Raw genomic sequence first — 20,960 nt, 5'->3', positions numbered from 1 at the left:
GACTGTACAAATTGGTTTATTCTTGTCATGATGACGATTATTCCACCCTGTCTCACTTGAAGCAGGAAGGATTACAACATAATCTATTATTATGAACGTTACATAAAATAAAAGACAATCGAAAACCTGGCTTAAATTAAAATGAGGCTGGGGAGGGCTTGAGGGCAGAGCCGTTTGACGGCTGCAGGTTCAGGCGGCAAGGTCTAGGAGATGGGATGCGAACTCTTGTTCTGCGGGGGGGGGGGCAGAGACTTTAGGGCTTAGTCCTAAGCAGGGATCTGCCCTCAGCCATAGCTGTGTGGACTGTTGGGGTTCAAGGGGGAAGAGTCCTGACCCTTTGACCGAGCCTTCAGCTGCCAGAGGCAGTGTCTGAGATTCTGCACTTGGCAGGTGCCCAAGAGAGCCAGCACGCATTAGCTCAGCATGGAGGAGGCGGGCAGCTGCATGGCGCTTTTGACAGTGCAATTCTGTCCAAGGAGTTGTTTGCCAGTCACCCATGATGAGAGCATCACAAAAAGCCACCTCTTTTGTCAGCCTGGCTGGGCAGTGCAGTCTGCCCAAAGGTATCCTGCAACAGACAAATAGAGAGGTTATGTGGCACTCACTTTGCCCACTTACAATCCAAGGCAACTACATTTCTTAGAACAGGATCATGCACGCAAGAGACTAAGACCTGGACACAGAATCATAGAGTTGGAAGGGGCCATACAGGCCATCTAGTCCAACCCCCTGCTCAACGCAGGATCAGCCCAAAGCATCCTAGAGCACTGGTCCGCGACCTTTTTCAGGCTGCGGACCGCCGGCGGCGGGGAGGGCAATCGCCTGGCCGCGCATTCTGCGCATGCGCGGCCAAGGTCGCACATGTGCGTTTGCACCATGCGCGAATGCGCATGCGCGGCATTCCCGGTTAGGGTTAGTGCTGTGCATGTGCATTTGCGGCTGCACATGGGAGGCAGGGAGCCGCAGGCCGATGGGGATGTGAGTGTCCTGCACAGTGAAGTTAGAGATGGTGAATCTGCATTCTTTGGAAAACATGGCAGCTCAGCCAGACACCGGAGCTTAGAGCTCCGCCTGGCCATTGGACTATGAGCGCTCCTGGCTTATGGAGCGTTCTTCCCCTTGCTGTTTTTTGGGGGCTGGGAGTTAGTTTTCCCTTCCCCCCTCTTGGGGGAGCAGTCTGATGGTCATCGGCAGTGGAACGGAAGGAAAAGTGACCTGAAGAAGGGCTGTGGTGGCCTCACGCACCAGTTACAGCACTGGACTTGTGTTGGATGCCTCGCCGGCAAGAGTAATCGTTGCAGGGGGAAGGGGACCAACGTGAGCCAGGGGGCGCATTGGAGCAGGCCATGGCAAGTGCCCCAATGCCGAGGGTCCCTGCGGGAGTTCCTACACCCCCCCTTTGGATTGCCTGCTCCTCCCCTGTGTCTTGGTGTTTTCCAGCGTGCCCCAGGCTCAGCGTTCCCCAGTGGGTCCCCCCCCCCGGTCTGGATTAGGGCGAGGAGGGGCGGAAGATCGTTTACTTACTGGGCTGAAGTCAGCGGTGCAGCAACAGAATCATCCCCCCCCCCCCCCGGGGCCCCAGGCTGAAGTTTGCCAATGCGGCTGTAAAATCACAGCTGTGGCAAAGGCTCGTGGCTGGAGACCGGTGGCTGGAGACCAACGAGGGAGTTTGGGCTGTTCTGTGTGATCAGGTAGAGTGTCAGATGCGAAGAGTGCCAGAGACCTGTCTGCTCTGCCAGCACACATCATCAGGGTTTTCCATGGCACAGGTGTTAGCAGACCAATTATCTCTCCCTTTATCCATTATTTTCTTGTCCAGCTCTTTTAATGTGTTTTCTTATTTATTCTTGCATTCAATTCATGAATTAATTAATGATTCGATTTCTATCCTGCCACTCCCCCCCAAAAAAAACTAATGGAGGGTTAGAAGGTAAAACAATAAAACCCATAATTCCACTAATAACTGTACCTCCCCCCAATAGCAGCAGCAAGATTGGTGTAAAACAATTCGCCCCCCCTCCCACAGCCACCCCAGATGGGATGCACAAAGGGGACCTGATCCCATACGCTTCTAGGTAACACTGTGTGTGAACGAGACCTTGGAGTACTTGTGGACTGTAAACTAAACATGAGCAGGCAGTGTGATACAGCGGTAAAAAAGGCAAATGCCATTTTGGGCTGTATCAACAGGGGCATCACATCAAAATCACAAGATGTCATAGTCCCATTGTATACGGCACTGGTCAGACCACACCTGGAGTACTGTGTGCAGTTCTGGAGGCCTCACTTCAAGAAGGACGTAGATAAAATTGAAAGGGTACAGAGGAGAGCGACGAAGATGATCTGGGGCCAAGGGACCAAGCCCTATGAAGATAGGTTGAGGGACTTGGGAATGTTCAGCCTGGAGAAAAGGAGGTTGAGAGGGGACATGATAGCCCTCTTTAAGTATTTGAAAGGTTGTCACTTGGAGGAGGGCAGGATGCTGTTCCCGTTGGCTGCAGAGGCAAGGACACGCAGTAATGGGTTTAAAGTACAAGTACAACGATATAGGCTAGATATCAGGAAAAAAAATTTCAGTCAGAGTAGTTCAGCAGTGGAATAGGCTGCCTAAGGAGGTGGTGAGCTCCCCCTCACTGGCAGTCTTCAAGCAAAGGTTGGATACACACTTTTCTTGGATGCTTTAGGATGCTTAGGGCTGATCCTGCATTGAGCAGGGGGTTGGACTAGATGGCCTGTATGGCCCCTTCCAACTCTATGATTCTATGAGGACATGGTCACTTCCCCCTAAGGTCCCCACCTCTTTCACCTCATCCACCAACTCTTGCCTGTTGGTCAGTATTAAGTCCAGTATGGCTGAACCTCTTGTGGGCTAATCTACCATTTGATGAATGAAATTGTCAGTTAGGCAGGTCAGAAAGTTGCATGACTGAGGACACTTCATATATTTCATATAGAGTGGCACTTTTCGCTCTGGCCGACAGGAAGATCCGAGCCAAAGCTGTTTTACAGGTGTCCCCACCTTCATACACCGTGTTTTTTTTAATTTGTAACTCAGTAGCCCTCGTCTACAATTTTATGTATGCAATATTGGAGAAATATTGTTTTATCCATATTTGTACCATATTGTTTTTAATTATGTTTTGTAATGGCCTTTGGCTAAACACAATAAATGTTATCACTATCACTACAAGCCTTGTGTGAAGCCCAGTCCTTCCTGAAACCACTAACTTGGGTGCGAAGGCATTCCAAGAAAGAGCCACCAAAGCAAGAGCAGCAATGCAGAAAGGCAAGTGGGCTGGAGTGGGCACCAGCAGACTCTCATGAGGGCCCCGATAAAGGGAAAAGGGATATAAAGTAGCACAGAAGAGCAGCTTGAGGTTCCCATTCCCAATCCCCCCAAAAAGCCGAAACCTGGCATTGGATGACAGGGGACTAGATTTCAGAATGGTTTCAGAGGTGAGCTGGGTTGGTCTACAGCTAGCACCTCAGAGACAAGATCTGGGTGTCAGTGTCGACACTCCCTGCATCAGATCTGAGTCTTGAAATCTCTTCCTTCAAACACTTCGTGGCCACTGCTGCATTATGGGGTGTGAATCTAGCTTTTTTCAGCAGAATGTTTTAGCATTTTGGGACCACTACAGATTCTGTTGCAAGCATCGCTCCTGAGAGGGGGAGGGGGCTGGGGCAGTGAGCAAGGCCATTATGGTCAGTGGACATAATAATAAGCACAGGACTTCCTGCTGTATCGGAGACCCAAAGACCAGCAAATTTTCGTAGTAAAATCAGACATGGACAGCGCCTTAATGACAAGCAACATTTATCTCCCGGGAGCTTTCAAGAACCAGAGCTAGCGAGGAAGAAGATGCCCATCAGCCTTGACAGGAAAGTCCCCAGCAGACACGAAGCCGAATCATGGCATCGCTGGGCCACCGGGGAGGAGGCCGAAGGGAGCGAAGCTGCCACGCCGACGCCGGGGCCCCGCGGCAACACTTCCCGCCCCCCTCCCCGGAAGGCCTCCGGAGCCAACCCTTTGCGCAGAGGCTCCAGCCCCCCCAGAGGCGGAGGCGGCGCTCGCCGGGCAGGCAGCGCCGGATCGGCAGCAACCTCGGCAGGCGCGCCAGGGACCAGGGCAGGGGAGGGGGTCGCCGTCGCGACTCTCTGGGCTTAAAGCCCGGCTCCTGCCCTGCAGGGCGCCCCCACGTCCCCCGGGAGGGGCAGAGCTCGGGCCCGGCGAGGCCCTCCCCTGATCCAGGGCGGAGACACGGCCCGAGAGGCGCCCCCCGCCCCCTCCTCGGAGACCCTCGGCCAACCGGCCCAGCAACGCAGACACCCCCCCCCCCCGCCCCCCCGCACTGCCATCAGGCGCCGCCGCCCCGTCCGGGCCCTGCCGGCGGAGAGCAGCTTGCCGCTGCCGTCCGCAGGGAGAGGCGGCCCCCTGGGCGGAGGATCTGCCGGGGCCCGCCTCGGGCAGCCGGCGAGGGACGCTTCCCTTTCGAGGGTCGGCCCCGGCCCCACAGAGCATGCCGAGCAGCGAGCGAGCGATGCCGCGCATGCGCGGGCGCGGGCAGGGGTCTTTACCTCGGCCAATCTCCGGCCGCCGGGCCAGGACCCCGCCCCGCCGAAGAGAGCCGTGGAGGCGCCCGCCCGGAGACGAAGCCCCACCCCTGCGCGGCCGACGCCACACATCCGCGGGCCTCTCGCCGCACGGACCAATCGGGAGGCTCCTCGTGGGCTGGGCCGCCTCCCATTGGCCCCCTGCGGGCGGGCGATGGTCCCGCACATGCGCGCGGCGCCCGGGCTGGGTCCGGTTCCGAGGCAAGATGGCGTCGGCTGAGGCGGTGGCGGGAGCCGGGGTGGCCCGGCTGCTGCGGTGGGGATGAGAGGCGGCGCCCCGCTCGCCTGCAGCCGCCATGGCCCGCCTCGCTGACTACTTCTTGGTGGTAGCCTTCGCGCCCGGCAAGCGCGGTGAGCCAGCCGGGAGGGGGGGGGGAGAGGGGAGTGCCGGAACGCGCCGTCCCTCGGGCCGGGCCGGGCCGGGCCGGGCCTGGGGGGAGCCGGGGTCGCGTGCGCGGAATCCTGCCGCTTCTTCCTCTTGCCCCTCCCCCGCCTCTCCCCGTGGCTTCGGCAGGGAGGCGAAGGAGTCGCGGGGGCCCGACGGAGGGACGGAGGGGGCGGTCCGTGCCTCCCGCCGCGGTGGTGGCTTTCCAGCCGGTCTGCCGGGCCGTCCCTGCCCTCCCCGGAGCCAGCCTTCCCTCGAGCTGTTCCGCTGATGCTGTAGCCACACGTGGACGCCAAGGAGCCGTCAACCGCGCGGACGCAGCCAGCCCCGAGCGCAGGGAGCGGGGGGGGGGGGGAGGTGCAGTCCAGGGTGGCGGCCTGCCTCTGCCAGCCCAAAGACACGCTGATCGGGCGGGGGATCCGCAGTTGCTCGTCTCCGTTTGTTTAGGATGTGTCAAGTTCGGGGTTTGCCCTAAGAGCAAATGAAGAGAACCTGGGTACCCCTAAAGCAGTGGCAGTCAGGTAGGATGAGGAAGGCCAGCTTCTGCATTCTTGGTGGCCAGTTTCTCTCTCAGACAGTGGTCTGGGGCAGAAGTTTTTAATGCTCTGTATTCTCCTTGAGCCTCCACAAAGAAGGCCATTGGAAATAAACCAGAAGGGCAGAAGAGCCTTGCTGGATCAAACCACCGAGGAGGGTCCATCTAGTTCAGCAGCTTGCCATGCTTAGTAGCCAACCCCTTATGCTAGAGCAGCCTTTCTCAACCAGGGTTTTTTTCAACAGCCCTGGAAGGGTTTTCCAAGCGGGTGGGAGTTAATTAATATTAACACATATGGTCATGTTAACCCACCCACCCCTCCCAAAATGGCCAGTGATGGTCTTGGAGGGAGTGGCCCAAGTTGGGCATGTATACAGCTATTCTTCCCAACAATATTCTGCACAATCACGGCACTCCTGGGGTTTCTTGAATCCTGAAGAAAGTTTCAGGGGTTTCTCAATGGTAAAAAAGTTGTGAAAGGCTGCTCAAGAGGGCCAGCAACACAGGGCACAGAGTCGGAGGCCTTCCCCTGATGTTGCTTTCTGACACTTCAGTTTATAACAGGGCTTGCACCTTCAGAAATAAAAGTACATGAATTCAGGCAGCTACTTTCAGCTATGAAATTTAAGGCAATGGGAGTCACTGCTTGGTTAAAATTTGTGTAAAGGTAAAGGTATCCCCTGTGCAAGCACAGAGTCATGTCTGACCCTTGGGGTGACGCCCTCTAGCGTTTTCATGGCAGACTCAATGGTTTCCCAGTGCCTTCCCCAGTCATTACCGTTTATCCCCCTGCAAGCTGGGTACTCATTTTACCAACCTCGGAAGCTTTCAGACTGCATGTCTGCTGCCTTACCACTCTGCGCCACAAGAGGCTCTTATTTCTTACATTAGTATTTTTTAAAATCAATTTCAGGATTCATATATAACCAGTCTGGCCTTAAAAAGATACTTTATGCTGACACGGTTTATGTGTGTAAGTAACACTGAAGTGCATTGGATCCTTCGGTTCTTATACACACAAAATCATTATTGTGATTAGCTTTTAGTCCAGTTATTGACTTCATTTATAGGCCAACTTTTCCAGTGAGGCAGATAAAAGCAGCTGCCTGATTTTCTGTCTCTTTCTTGCCCCGTCTCCCCATATAATCCCCCCTCATTATCTAAACACAAACAGAAAATGTGGTGTTAATTCAGCACATCCTTAAATTGGGATGCAATTCTCCCCTCCCTGAAGTAGAAGATTGTCACATCATGCCTCAACACAAAAAAAGCCAGTTCCACCTGTGATGAGATTTTATTTGGTCCTACACAAATTTTAGAGCCTCTTGTGGTGCAGAGTGGTAAGGCAGCTGTCTGAAAGCTTTGCCCATGAGGCTGGGAGTTCAATCCCAGCAGCTGGCTCAAGGTTGACTCAGCCTTCCATCCTTCTGAGGTCAGTAAAATGAGTGCCCAGCTTGCTGGGGGGTAAATGGTAATGACTGGGGAAGGCACTGGCAAACTACCCTGTATTGAGTCTGCCATGAAAACGCTAGTGGGTGTCACCCCAAGGGTCAGACATGACCCGGTGCTTGCACAGGGGATACCTTTAGCTTTAATGTAAGAAATGCACAGCGTACTGACTAATCACAAGGAATGTTTTTATCAAAAATGTAAAGAATGGCAGCTTTTACTAAAAAGTGACATCACAAATAATTTGTGGGACCTTAGGGAAAATGGTGGAAAGGATTGTTGTTGGTGCAAAGTTGTGTCCGACCCATCGCGACCTCATGAAAAATGATCCTCCAGGCCTTCCTTTCCTCTACCATTTCCAGGAGTCCATTTAAGTTAACACCGCCTGCTTCAGTGACTCCATCCAGCCACCTCATTCTCTGTTGTCCCCTTCTTCTTTTGCCCTCAATCGCTACCAGCATTAGGCTCTTCTCCAGGGAGTCCTTCCTTCTCATGAGGTGGCCAACGTATTTGAGTTTCATCTGGCCTTCTAAAGAGCACTGAGGGCTCATCTCCTCTAGAACAGACCAGTTTGTTCGCCTTGCAGTCCAAGGGACTCACCAGAGTTCTCCAGCACCAGAGTTCAAAAGCCTCAATTCAGTTCAAAAGCCTCAGAGTTCAAGAGCCAGCAAGAGAATACAGGATGATCTTCATAGGCTTGAGAAGTGGGCCAAACCGAATAAAATGAAGTTCAATAAGGACAAACGTAAAGTTCTGCATTTAGGTAGGAAAAACCAAATACACCAATATAAAATGGGCGAGTCTTAGCAGGATCATGTGCGAAAAGGATCTTGGAGTCTTAGTAGACCATACATTGAATATGAACATGAATCAGCAGTGTGACTCAGTGGCTAAAAAGGCAAATGGGATTTTGGCCTATAGGGAAGGACAGAACTCTAAAGAAGAGCTGGTAACATGGTGTGAATTGCCTGTTGTAATGTAGTTTTTGAAGTGTAGATTGACATGTTTGATGTGTAGATTGAACTCTTGAAGAGCTGCCTGCAAGTTGTAAAACTGCCCTAAGGCAAGATTGCCTGTTTGTCAGTTTGCCTCTGAATAGAGAAACTTCAACACTTGAGATTGATAGATCTTGGAATCTCCAGATTTCCCCTGGAGATCTCCTGGCCTAGACATTGTAGCAATAAACTTTTAGATTTGGCTCTTGGATCACTTTGGCTTGTATTTCTCATCCATCCCGATGTGCTAGTTATGGAAATATGACACTAAGCTAATGTTGTTTACCTAGATTTCAGTAAGACTTTTGACAAGGTTCCCCATGATATTATAAACTGGAAAACTGCAAACTGGATTTTCTGATATTTAGGTGGATATGGAACTCCCAAAATTCCGCAGGGCTTGCAGAAGAGAGCTCTTCCATCAGGCATTTGCCTGAGACCGTCAACAGGTCCCCCCTCAGACATCCCTCCATGGCCTGAACCAGTCTGTCCTCTCTGGGTGCCTTGGCTGGATTCCATTCCTGTTGTATTGTTTATTATCACTGAAATTGCATTATTGGATTGTTGTTGTTGCTTTATTTATTTGTTATATATTAATTCGTTCCATATGTCCCCCATGTTGTATGTAAACCACCCTGAGCCTATTTGGATGAACAGAGAACTTCAAGAGGAACTAAGAAAGAAAAGGGAAATGGAGGGAAATGGAGGGAAGGACAGAGCTCTAAAGAAGAGTACCTACAGGTTTCTAGGCACTGTAGATCAATCATCAGAAAGGCCAAAGCTGAGAGTGAGCTAAGATTGGCTAGGGAAGCCCACTGTAACAAGAAAAGATTTTTCAGTTATGTGAGGAGCAAACCACTCTAACTTCTTCTGGATGTTTAGCTGAAGTTTCTTTTAAATTGATTTAAACTCATTGGTTCTGGTTCAACTCTCTGGGGCAATCATTTCTGTAAAATATGTCCACAGTGTTCCTCTGATCTAGCAAGGTAGTAAGTTTCTAAAAAAAAAGTTACGGTTAGTCTGACATGATTTGTTCTTGAGAAAGCCATGTTGACTCTTAGTAATTACAGCCATCCACTCAAGGACTGACTGTCTGATGATTTGTTCTAAATTTTGCCAGCTATGGACATCAAGCTGATGGGTCTGTAGTTTCCTGTATCCTTTTTTTCCCTTCCTAATGAGGAAGCATGATTACCCAGCCTGGATGTGGTACAATTGTCACTGCCAGGAATGTGGGCAGGATCCTGGATGCTCCCCTCTCTAGGGAGGTGCAGGTCACAAGACTAGTGCAGCTGGCTTTTCTTTCACCTGCGCCAAGCCCAGCTACTAGCACCCTACTTAGCCCTGGAACACCTAGCCACAGTGATCCATGCAATGGTCACCTCTAGATTGGATTTCTCTAATTCACTCTACGTAGGCCTAACCTTATCCCTGCTCTGGAAGCTACAGCTGGTCTAGAACATCTAGCCTCAACCAGGGCCCAGGATGTTCTCTGTCCTGGCCCCCACTTCATGGAATGAGTTTCCAGTGGAAATCCAGGCCCTGCAAGAGCTAGCACAGTTAAGCAGGGCCTGCAAAATTTAGCTTTTCCACACTGACAACATCTATTGGGCCCTCCAGAACCCACTCCTAGCAGATGTGCCCCTTGGACATATTGTGGGACAATTCCGATCTGACCACTATACTAGGTTATGGTCAAAATGTGAATGTTTCAATGCTGTTGATACTGATGCAGTTCCTGAATAAGTGCATGCACACAAAAGCTCACAACTTGTTCTTAAAGGTGCTTTTGGAATCAAATTTTGTTGTGTTTTTGAATATCTGTCATATTGGATTTCATGTTCCCTGTGAACCACCTTGAGTTGCAATGGAGGGTGTTATAAAAATTTGATTGATTGATTGGATGGATAGATTTTTCTGGCCTGGGAATGTCAGGCAAATTATGATGATGATTTGATGTTATCCGTTCAGTTGTGTCTGACCCTCGGCGATTCTATAGGAAAGTTTTCGCCTTACGTTTCTGTCAATGACTGCTTCTTTTAGTTGGTTCATGGTCATCCCTGTATCAGCTTTGATCGTGTAAAGTTAGCGGATCCTTTGGCAACCACGTTTCCTTTTGCCGCCGAGCATTAATGATTTTTATAACGAGTTTGATTGCATGATGTGTCCAAAGTAAGGGAGCTTTAGCCGTAATATCTTGCCTTCTAATGACATAGTTGGTTTGCTCCTCTCTAAAATTATCTTGTTGGTAACTTTGGCTGTCCATGGTATTCGCAGCATTCGTCTCCAACTCCATAATTTGAAAGCATCTATTTTCCTCCTGTCTTCTTTCTTCAGGGTCCAGCTTTTGCATCCATAGCTTGTTATCTGAAAGACAATGGCGTTGACTAGCTGGCACTTTGTATTAAGGCTGATATCTTTATTATCTGCAAATTATGCAATGGACAGAATGTTGCTTTGGTTGCAAAGCCCTCTCTGCTCAACTAGATGCTGGCCAAACACAGTGTCTTACCATACCCTTATCTGAGGCTACCCTTTTGCTGCACAGACTGACCCAACTTCAGCACAGGAAGGAAAAGGGAGTTCAGGCTTCCTGGTCCTCTTCCTTCCCTGAATGTTAGAGCACTTTTGCACTTACTTTCTGGCCCTGCATGCTCCATCCTGCCCCAGCTTGGAAGCCTCCCTTACAGACCTCCCTTGGCTCTGCTGCCTGGACCGTAGCTCCAATCAGGGTTTGGCTCCACCACCTCCTGGACGTGATGGAAAGAAGGATGGGTACCCATTGTCAGCACAACCTGTCCTTTGTTCTTGCCCCTGAGTTGTAAAGGTGTTCAGGCCTGCCTTCTTTCTTCACTTTCCTCAAACAATTTCCAGGCCTCTGGTGGGAGGGCATCTCTTGGTTAGGGTCTATCATTGGACTGGCCACTGCTCCTGATTGCCTCCCTCTCTGGGTGAGGGCAGTAAGTGTACTGACTGGCTACATTGCTTTAAGATTATATGTAAACTAGTAAAAAAGCCCATTTATAAAAATGGGCATGCATAGGCCGGGGGAGACGGCTGTGCAGGCGGGTGCAGCGTCAGCGCCAGAGCAGGGCCGCAGCGTGGATGTGGCGGGGCTGGCGGGTTGCAGCCAGGCCCCTCCCTGGGCAAGTCCCGGGGTGCGGGCCTTTGCAGGGCCAGGGAGAAGGGCAGGCTCAGCGACGTGCGGCGGCACGGCAAGAAGGGCACACAGGTGTGGGGCCAGGTGGCTGCGTCAGCAGTGTTTAAAGAGCAGGGTTGCCGCGTGGATGCGGAGGGCCTGCTGGCTTGCGGTGAGCCCCTCATAGTCTTGTAGCTCGGCGTAGGGAAAGAAGCAGGGCTGCTGCGTCTTTGACGCCCCCCCTCCCCATGTGGCCCCCCCCTCCCTGGCTAAGGTCCCTAGGTGGCTGGCGGGAAAGGAGCTCCTTTCCTGGCAGCCAGGACTTACCTTGGTGGGAGCGCAGAGGCGAGGACGACTGACTCTGTGGAAAGCCGACTCGCTGGAGCGCACAGTCGAGGACGGGCGCGGCTCCCAATTGGCCACTTGGCCCTTGAGTGCCACTCAGAGGGGCAAATCAGGAGCCGCAAAGCGGCTCCTGATTCGCCCCTCTGAGTTTTTATCATGGACAGGAGCGGTTTAAAGATACTGTTATTAAGCATATTGGTGCTCTGTAAATTTTTAGTTGGTTCAATTTTTTGGGTAGTTTGGGGGCTGAGTATTTGTGGAGATGCATTTCTCCTGTGAGGACGGGAGAAAAGAGCTGGAGGCCAGTGGTCCTCAACCTTTTTATCACCGGGGATTGGTCAACCCTTGACAACTTTACTGAGGCCTGGGGGGGGGTCATTTGCCGAGGGATGTTGCTGCCACCGCCTGAGCCCCTGTTCTGCTTGCTTTCCTGCTGGCGCCCCTGACTTCCCGCTGCCCACTGGGGGGGGGGGCGCTGCTGGCAGCAGCTGCAAAGTGCCACGCTGAGGGAGAACCCCATCCATGGCGGCCACCAGAGAGCACTAAAGTTGAGCCGGCAGCAGAGTGGCAGGACAGGCAGCAGCTGGGGAGGAGGACGAGGAGGATCCGTGGCCCGGTACTGACTGATCCACAGACCAGTACCGGTCTCCGGACTGGGGGTTCAGGACAGCTGGACTAGGAGACCCAGGAGGTACCTTCCTGTTATTCTATGGGTCAGTTGGATCTTCTGCTTAGCAAGGGTCACCGAAGATTTCATTAGCTGAGCACTCTTTGCCCCAGACGAGAATACTGAGGAGAAACAGGTTTTAAGTAGTCAGCCCTCACTTTATCATCTGTTATGATTTCACTTTCTTTTCCTCACAGTGGTCCTACAGAGTCCCTACTCTTTTTCTTACTTGAAATATAAATAAAGAAGCCTTTTTTGCTATGTTTAGCATTTCTTTCTAGCCTGAGCTATAATCATTGGTTATTTGTTTATACTTATCCTTGGTAATAAGGCTTCCCACTTTCTTAGAAGATTTTAATGGGCACCACAAAACATGTTGTGGGTTGCCTTGACATTCTTCGGCCCGGCTTAGGGATCCTTTGTCCTGGAGGTTAGAATCATAAAATCATTATTATTATTATTATTATTATTATTATTATTATTATTATTATTATTATTATTAGATTTATAGCCCGCCACTCCCTTGCGGCTCGTGGCGGGTAACAATATCGCAATTCCCCATTAAAACCCCATAAAACAATAATAACATTGCCAATATTGCCGGCATGGCAAGAATGGCAGCTCAACTCCCCCCCCCTCCCTCCCACTACTAGCGGGTGGAGAGGAGGTCCTGATGATGTTTTGCTTCGGGTCCAGAACCCGAGTCCCTGGGGGAGGCATAGATCTATTATCAGCCCCGGCCTCAACCATAAACCTGGCGGAAGAGCTCCGTCTTGCAGGCCCTGCGGAATGTTGAAAGATCCCGCAGGGCCCGCAGCTCTCCCGGGAGCTCATTCCACCAGGTCGGGGCCAGGACCGAAAAGGCCCTGGCCCTGGTCGAGGCCAGGCGTGCTTCCCTAGGGCCGGGAACGACCAACAGGTTTTCACCCGCAGAGCGCAAGGCCCTGCGAGGGGCATAGGGCGATAGGCGGTCCCTCAGGTATGTGGGTCCCAACTCGCGTAAAGCCTTGAAGGTTAGAACCAGAACCTTGAACCGGATCCGGGCAGCAATTGGCAACCAGTGCAGCTGCCTCAGCACTGGCTGGATGTGGGCCCTCCAAGATGTGCCAGTAAGGACCCTAGCAGCTGCGTTTTGCACTAGCTGAAGTTTCCGGATCAAGGACAAGGGAAGGCCCGCGTAGAGCGAGTTACAGAAATCTATTCTGGAGGTGACCGTTGCATGGATCACTGTGGCTAAGTGTTCGGGGGACAGATAGGGCGCTAATAGTCGGGCCTGGCGAAGGTGGAAAAACGCCTGGCCCGCTACTTTTTTGACCTGCGCCTCCAAAGTCAGGGAGGCATCAATGGCCACACCCAAGTTCCTGGCCTGGGACGTGATGGTGAGTTGCGTCCCTGCCAGGGTGGGTAAGCGCGCTTCCTGGTCCTGCCCCCTACGTCCCAGCCACAGGACCTCCGTCTTGGAGGGGTTGAGTTTCAGGCGATTCTGCTCGAACCATTCTTTCACTGCTTCCAAACATCTGGCGAATGGTTCCGGGGGGGAGTCCGGGCGGCCGTCCATGAGGAGATAGAGCTGGGTGTCATCAGCGTACTGGTGGCAACCCAGTCCAAAACTCCGTACCAGCTGGGCCAGAGGGCGCATAAAGATGTTGAATAATGTGGGGGAGAGGACCGCACCCTGAGGGACCCCACAAGGGAGTCTATAGGAACGCGAGAACTCATCTCCCACTGCAACCCTCTGGGTCCGGTCCTGGAGAAAGGAGCGTATCCAGCGTAACGCTGTGCCCCGTATCCCCGTGCCGGCAAGGCGGTGGACCAACAGCTTGTGGTCCACGATGTCAAAAGCGGCCGACAGGTCCAGAAGAACCAGTACTGCTGACCCGCCCTTATCCAGCTGGCGACGGAGGTCATCCAACAGGGCGACCAGCACCGTCTCCACCCCGTGGCCAGGTCGAAAGCCAGACTGATATGGATCGAATGCCGAAGTTTCTTCCGAGAATGCCAGGAGCTGGTCTGCCGCGGCCCTTTCAACCATCTTGCCCAGGAACGCCAAGTGCGACACTGGGCGATAGCTGGCGGGGTCCCGCGGATCCAGCGTAGATTTCTTCAGGAGAGGGTGAACCACTGCCCCCTTCAGCTGCTCAGGGAACTCCCCGGACTCCAGGGAGAGGTTGATAATGTCCCTGAGCTGGCCTCCTATCTTCTGGCCGCCTCCTTTGAGGAGCCATGATGGACAGGGGTCAAGGGGGCAAGTGGTCGCCCTAACTGAGCCTAGCAGCTTGTCCACTTCGGATAAAGAGAGCCGTCTGAAGCCATCAAACTTCACCTCCAAAGGCGGCCAACAGGCCTCCAGTTCATTTACTGTATTAACTGTGGCGGGAAGATCGTGGCGGAGAGACGAGATTTTGTCCGCAAAATAGCTCATAGAGTTGGAAGGGGCCATACAGGCCATCTAGTCCAACCCCCTGCTAAACGCAGGATCAGCCCTAAGCATCCTAAAGCATCCAAGAAAAGTGTGTATCCAACCTTAGCTTAAAGACTGCCAGTGAGGGGGAGCTCACCACCTCCTTAGGCAGCCTATTCCACTGCTGAACTACTCTGACTGTGAAATTTCCCCCCCTGATATCTAGCCTATATCGTTGTACTTGAAGTTTAAACCCATTACTGCGTGTCCTCTCCTCTGCAGCCAACAGAAACAGCATCCTGCCCTCCTCCAAGTGACCACCTTTCAAATACTTAAAGAGGGCTATCATGTCCCCTTTCAACCTCCTTTTCTCCAGGCTGAACATTCCCAAGTCCCCCAACCTATCTTCATAGGGCTTGGTCCCAGATCATCTTCGTCGCTCTCCTCTGTACCCTTTCAATTTTATCTACGTCCTTCTTGAAGTGAGGCCTCCAGAACTGCACACAGTACTCCAGGTGTGGTCTGACCAGTGCCGTATACAATGAGACTATGACATCTTGTGATTTTGATTTGATGCCCCTGTTGATACAGCCCAAAATGGCATTCGCCTTTTTTACGGCTGCATCACACTGCCTGCTCATGTTTAGTTTACAATCCACAAGTATCCCAAGGTCTCGTTCACACACAGTGTTACCTAGAAGCGTATCCCCCATCCAGTAGGCATGCTTTTCATTTTTCTGACCCAGATGCAGAACTTTACACTTATCTTTATTAAATTGCATCTTGTTCTCATTTGCCCATTTTTCCATTGTGTTCAGATCTCGTTGAACTCTGTCTCTATCTTCCGGAGTATTTGCCAGTCCTCCCAATTTGGTGTCATCTGCAAACTTGATGAATAGTCCCTCCACCCCGTCATCTAGATCATTCATAAATATGTTAAAAAGAACCGGGGTGAGCACCGAGCCCTGAGGTACCCCGCTAGTCACCTCTCTCCAGTCTGATGAAACACCATTGAAACTGCTCTTTGAGTGCGGTTCTCTAACCAATTCCCTATCCACTTAACTATCTGAAAATCCAGATTGCAGTCCTTCAACTTATCCATCAGAACATCATGGGGAACCTTGTCAAATGTTTTACTAAAATCCAAGTAAATGACATCAACCGAATTTCCCCGGTCCAGCAAACCTGTTACTTGGTCAAAAAAGGAAACCAGGTTGGTCTGGCAGGACCTGTTGGAAACAAATCCATGCTGACTTCCTTGGATCACCAAATTGTCCTCCAGATGTTTGCAGATCGCTCCCTTTAATATCTGCTCCATTATCTTACCCACAAAAGAGGTCAGACTCACTGGTCTGTAGTTTCCTGGGTCATCCTTCCTCCCTTTTTTGAAGATCGGAATAACGCTTGCTCTCTTCCAGTCCTCCGGGACATCTCCAGTCCTTAAAGAGGTTCCGAAGATGATGGACAAGGGCTGTGAAAGTTCTCTGGAAAGTTCTTTGAGTACTCTCGGGTGCATTTCATCCGGACCAGGGGATTTGAACTCATCCAGTGCAGCTAAATGCCTCTCGACAACCTCTCTATCCATGTTAACCTGCCACCCAGACACTATCCTTTGGCTACGGCCATCTCTAGATGTGCCTAAACACTTTGACCTGTGGGGGAAAAAAAATGTATAATAGGCACTAAGCCTTTCTGCTTTCTCTGCATCTTCTGTTAGAGTTTGTCCATCTGCTCCCAACAGTGGGCCTATTGCCTCCTTTACTTTACGTTTGCTCCTCACATAACTGAAAAATCTATTCTTGTTACAATGGGCTTCCCTGGCCAATCTTAGTTCACTCTCAGCTTTGGCCTTCCTCCATGTCCTTCCTCCACGGCCAGGGACAGAGGCTGGTGCTGGGGGGAGCATCTCCCAACTGCAAGCCCTGAACTGCAGGGTCCCACAGGAGCAATACTCCCTCTGATGTTAATTTAGAAGAAGAGTTGGTTCTTATATGCCGCTTTTTTCTACCTGAAGGAGTCTCAAAGCTTACAGTCACCTTCCCTTTCCTCTCCCCACAACAGACACCCTGTGAGTTGGGTGAGGCTGAGAGAGCCCTGATATTGCTGCTGGGTCAGAACAGCTTTATCAGTGCCGTGGCAAGCCCAAGGCCACCCAGCTGGCTGCTTGTGGGGGAGTGTAGAATCGAACCCAGCTTGCCAGATTAGAAGTCTGCACTCCTAACTACTACACTAGATATCTACATGTGCTCCCTTGCTCAGCTGATCTGGAGTTTGGGACTGGGTTGTCACCAATATGCAGATGACACTCAGCTATTTCTGTTGATGGATAGTCATCTGTCAATACCACCGCCTTCCCCTCCTGGCCATGCCAGCTTAAGGCGGTTTACAGTGAAACCCATAAACCAAAATAAAATAACCTACACTAATAGCAGCAGACCCAGTTTACACTGCCCACTGACCTTGGGAGAGTTCACCTACCTAGATGGATGGGCATCCAGAGGACCTTTAAAGGAGGGACCCAGATCTTCCTTAGCGCAGCCTCAACCAAATGCCTGGGTAGTTGCTTGGAAGCAGTAGTGAATTGACTTAAATAGAATTGGCTAAAGCTGAATTGTTGTCAGCTCAGACAACTGAGAGCATGTGGAGAGAGCTACTGGGGAGTATTGCTGCTGAGGTCAGTGAGTATGACCTCTGTTGTGGGGAAGATAATGTAGCAGATATTAAAGGGAGCGATCTGCAAACATCTGGAGGACAATTTGGTGATCCAAGGAAGTCAGCATGGATTTGTCTCCAACAGGTCCTGCCAGACCAACCTGGTTTCCTTTTTTGACCAAGTAACAGGTTTGCTGGATCGTGGAAATTCGGTTGATGTCATTTACTTGGATTTTAGTAAAGCTTTTGATAAGGTTCCCCATGATGTTTTGATGGATAAATTGAAGGACTGCAATCTGGATTTTCAGATAGTTAGGTGGATAGATAATTGGTTAGAGAACCACAGTCAAAAAGTTGTTGTCAATGGTGTTTCATCAGACTGGAGGGAGGTGAGTAGCGGGGTACCTCAGGGCTCGGTGCTCAGCCCGGTACTTTTTAACATATTTATTAATGATCTAGAGGGGGTGGAGGGACTACTCATCAAGTTTGCAAATGACGCCAAATTGGGAGGACTGGCAAATACTGTGTGTGAACGAGACCTTGGGGTACTTGTGGATTGTAAACTAAACATGAGTAGGCAGTGTGATGCAGCGGTAAAAAAGGCGATTGCCATTTTGGGCTGTATCAACAGGGGCATCACATCAAAATCACAAAATGCAGTTAAACATTGGAAACTCTTTAAGTGAAGGTGCCTGGCCAGAAGATAGGGTATGTTCTGAGGAGAGGGACAGAAGGACTGTCCTGACAGAAGGACTGTTTCATCCAGTTTCTTTTGTCTCTTTGGCTTAACTCCATGCTGTGATAAAGATCTGCTTTTTAATCCTTTGTATTTTAATAAATTGTTTATAAATTGGAAGCGGTCCATAGTTCTCTGATTCATGTATTGCTCCCCCACTTCTGAAACGCTAGCCCAGTGCAAAGGGAAGACCTTGAGTGGTGTACTCTTGTAGTAACTCATCCCCTACAGTGCGCAGGTATTGGTGCTGTGGGAGACAACAGAGGAAAGGCCTCACCTGTATGAAAGGGGCAGCTATCGGTTTTGGCTCTCCCAGCTACAACCCTGTACTTTAGCCAGATAGTCTCTTTTTTGCCAGTCACTTGGAGTTGGCAACCAGCCAGAACAAGGTGGGCAAGGACAGAACTGGACCTGAAAGGCAAAAGCAGGCTTGTTCCATCACAGAGCTCATAAATGCAGCTGGGGACCAGAGTCTGGAACTTTCCAGTGCTCTTTGTGTGTTTTATCACCGTTCTGGCTGCTGCATGTTGAGGGGAGCAGAGTGAGCAGGAAGCGGAGGGTTTCTGAGGTGAACACGATGTCTACGGTTAATTCCTTATATAGAAGCAACCTTTTGATTGTGGTGACTGTGATGCTCTTGGTATTGGTGTTGTGCTCTAGAAGGCTGACAACATAGAAGTCACTTGTTGGATCAGACCAAGTTGGATTTATCTAGTTCAGCCACCTACAAGGTGCAAAGGCTGTATGTAGCGTCCTGCAATATGTCCCCCTACATGTGGTGCTCCATTTAGCCATCTCCAGATTGTGACACAGTTTGGTAGCCTACTTCTGTTAGCTCTAGCCCTTGTTCTTAATTAATCATCCCTTGTCCTGTATTAATAAAGGGAACAAACCATCTCCACTGCCTGCTGTCTTTGATTGTATTTAAATTAATAATATTAAATTATTTTTCCTCTTTCAAAGCCTTTACTGTTTACTTAATAAATACTTGAGTTTTACACAAGCTCACACATACAACGTGTACATTTTCTGAGGAAAACTAGTTCTTTCTGCCAAAACTATAGCCAGTAATAAAAGCATGTCTTATATATATTTAGCTGTATTTAGCTAAATCATAATATTGAAAACAAAGCCCAAGGTAACCCAGCTGGCTACAAGTGAGGGAGTGCAGAATTGAACCCAGCTCTTCAAATTCGAAGTCCGCACTCCTAACCACTACACCAAATAAAGTGTAGTACATCTAAGAACAAAGGATTCAAAGGGACCTAAACACAGCACAAAAACATACATGTCTAGAGTTATAGGACTTTATTATCGTTAGTACTTCCCTATGATATTTTTATTGCCGAGTTGGTAAAAAACTTTGCTCCATTCTCTATATGGCTGCTTTTTAAATATATGAGGATGTTTATCAGATCCCCTCTCAGTTGTCTTCTCTCCAGGCTAAGCAGACCAAGCTCCCCCAACCGTTCCTCATATGTCTTGGTATCCAAAGCCCTCACCATCTTTGTTGCCCTCCTCTGGAGAAGCTTCATTTTGTCTACATTCTTCTTCTACCATGGTGCCCAAAACTGAACACAATACTCCAAGTGAGGCCCAACCAAAGCAGAGTAAAGAATATCACCTCCCATGATCTGGACATGATGCTCCGTTTGATACAGCCCAAAATCCCATTTGCCTTTTTAGCCATTGAGTCATACTGCTGACTCAAGTTCAATGTATGGTCTAGTAAAACCTAGATCCTTAAGAGCCAGTTTGGTATAGTGGTTAGGAATACCGACTTCTAATCTGGCATGCCAGGTTCGATTCTGCACTCCCTCACATGGTACTGATAAAACTGTTCTGACCGAGCAGTGATATCAGAGCTCTCTCAGCCTCACCCACCTCATAGGGTGTCTGTTGTGGGGAGAGGACAGGGAAGGCGATTGTAAGCGGCTTTGAGCCACCGTTGGGTAGAGAAAAGCGGCATATAGAAACCAACTCGTCTTCTTTTTGCACATACTACTGCCAAGACAAGTCTCCCCCATCCTATATTAGAGTAGAAGAAGAGTTGGTTATTATATGCCGATTTTCTCTACCCGAAGGAATCTCAGATGGTTTTTCCTACCTAAATGCAGAACTTTACATTTGTCCCTTTTGGATTTCATTTTATTCAGTTTAGCCCACTTCTTAAGCCTATCAAGATCCTGTATCCTGATTCTTCTGTTGTGTTTGCTACCCCTCCCAGTTTAATATCATCAGAAAATGTAATAAATACCTCTGCTAATCTGACATCCAAATAATTTATAAGTATGTTGAACAACACAGGCCCCAGGTCAGATCCCTTGGGCAATCCAGTTGTCACTCTTCTCCAAGAGGATGCTGAACCATTAACAAGCACACTTTAGGTATATGTCAAACAGTTCTCGATCCACCTGACAGAATTAGGATCCATACCGCATTTTACCAACTTGTCAACAAGAGTATCACGTGGAACCTTATCAAAAGGTTTACTGAAATCCAGATAAACTATGTCCACAGCATTCCCCTGGTCCAGCAAGGTAGTCACTTTCTCGAAAAAAGAGATAAGGTTGCTCCGACAATACTTGTTCTTGCAAAATCCGTGCTGAGTCTTAGAAATCACAGCTCACTGTTCCAGCTGCTCAAGGACTGACTGTTGGATGATTGGTTCCATGATTTTGCCAGCTACAGATGTCAAGCTTGAAGGGTTGGTAGTTATGCAGATCCTCTTTTTTCCCTTTCTTGAAGTTGGGGGACAACATATGCCCCCCTTATATGTGTAAAATAGCAGATTGATAGTTAAGGTACATTCATCAAGCTGGATACTAAATATTGATGTTGCAGCAGAAGATCAACCTAGCTACTCCTCTTAAATGTCACTTATTACCCTATATACTCGCATATAAGCCTAGTTTTTCAGCACCTTTTTCACACTGAAAAAGCCCTCCTGGGCTTGTAAAGGTAAAGGTAAAGGTATCCCTTGTGCAAGCACTGGGTCATGTCTGACCCTTGGGGTGACGCCCTCCAGCGTTTTCATGGCAG

The 20,960-nt window shown here is 50.0% G+C and overlaps 2 protein-coding genes across 15 annotated transcripts in view; one reads left to right on the top strand and one right to left on the bottom strand.

The window, feature by feature from the left end:
- Nucleotides 1–4: 4 nt before the first annotated feature.
- LOC143838778 (uncharacterized) lies at nucleotides 5–4,912 on the bottom strand. The gene is made up of 2 exons (XM_077340657.1): nucleotides 4,579–4,912; nucleotides 5–568 (listed from the first exon to the last, which is right to left on the bottom strand). Exons 1-2 carry the CDS (start codon nucleotides 4,910–4,912, stop codon nucleotides 531–533), a joined length of 372 nt encoding a protein of 123 aa, XP_077196772.1. The 3' UTR covers nucleotides 5–530.
- SBF1 (SET binding factor 1) overlaps nucleotides 4,809–20,960 on the top strand; it is an 84,112-nt gene continuing 67,960 nt past the window's right edge. For 13 of the 14 annotated variants that reach the window (XM_077340645.1, XM_077340643.1, XM_077340642.1 and 10 more), the window contains exon 1: nucleotides 4,809–4,965. In XM_077340645.1, coding sequence (XP_077196760.1) covers nucleotides 4,911–4,965 — 55 coding nt within the window. In that variant the 5' untranslated portion in view covers nucleotides 4,809–4,910. The remainder of the gene's footprint in view (nucleotides 4,966–20,960) is intronic. The other variant, XM_077340634.1, reaches the window with a different exon arrangement.

This window comes from Paroedura picta, chromosome 5 (genome assembly GCF_049243985.1).
Source record: "Paroedura picta isolate Pp20150507F chromosome 5, Ppicta_v3.0, whole genome shotgun sequence".
Taxonomy (NCBI): Eukaryota; Metazoa; Chordata; class Lepidosauria; order Squamata; family Gekkonidae; genus Paroedura; species Paroedura picta.
Note: the sequence above shows the minus strand (reverse complement) of the source record. Positions and strands in the feature narration are given on the sequence as shown.

Coding starts and splice junctions, on each gene's coding strand:
- LOC143838778 (XM_077340657.1), bottom strand. CDS start 4,912: ATGGCGGCTGCAGGCGAGCGGGGCGCCGCCTCTCATCCCCACCGCAGC. Junction 569..4,578: donor GCGGCCGGAGATTGGCCGAG/GTAAAGACCCCT, acceptor TGTCTGTTGCAG/GATACCTTTGGGCAGACTGC.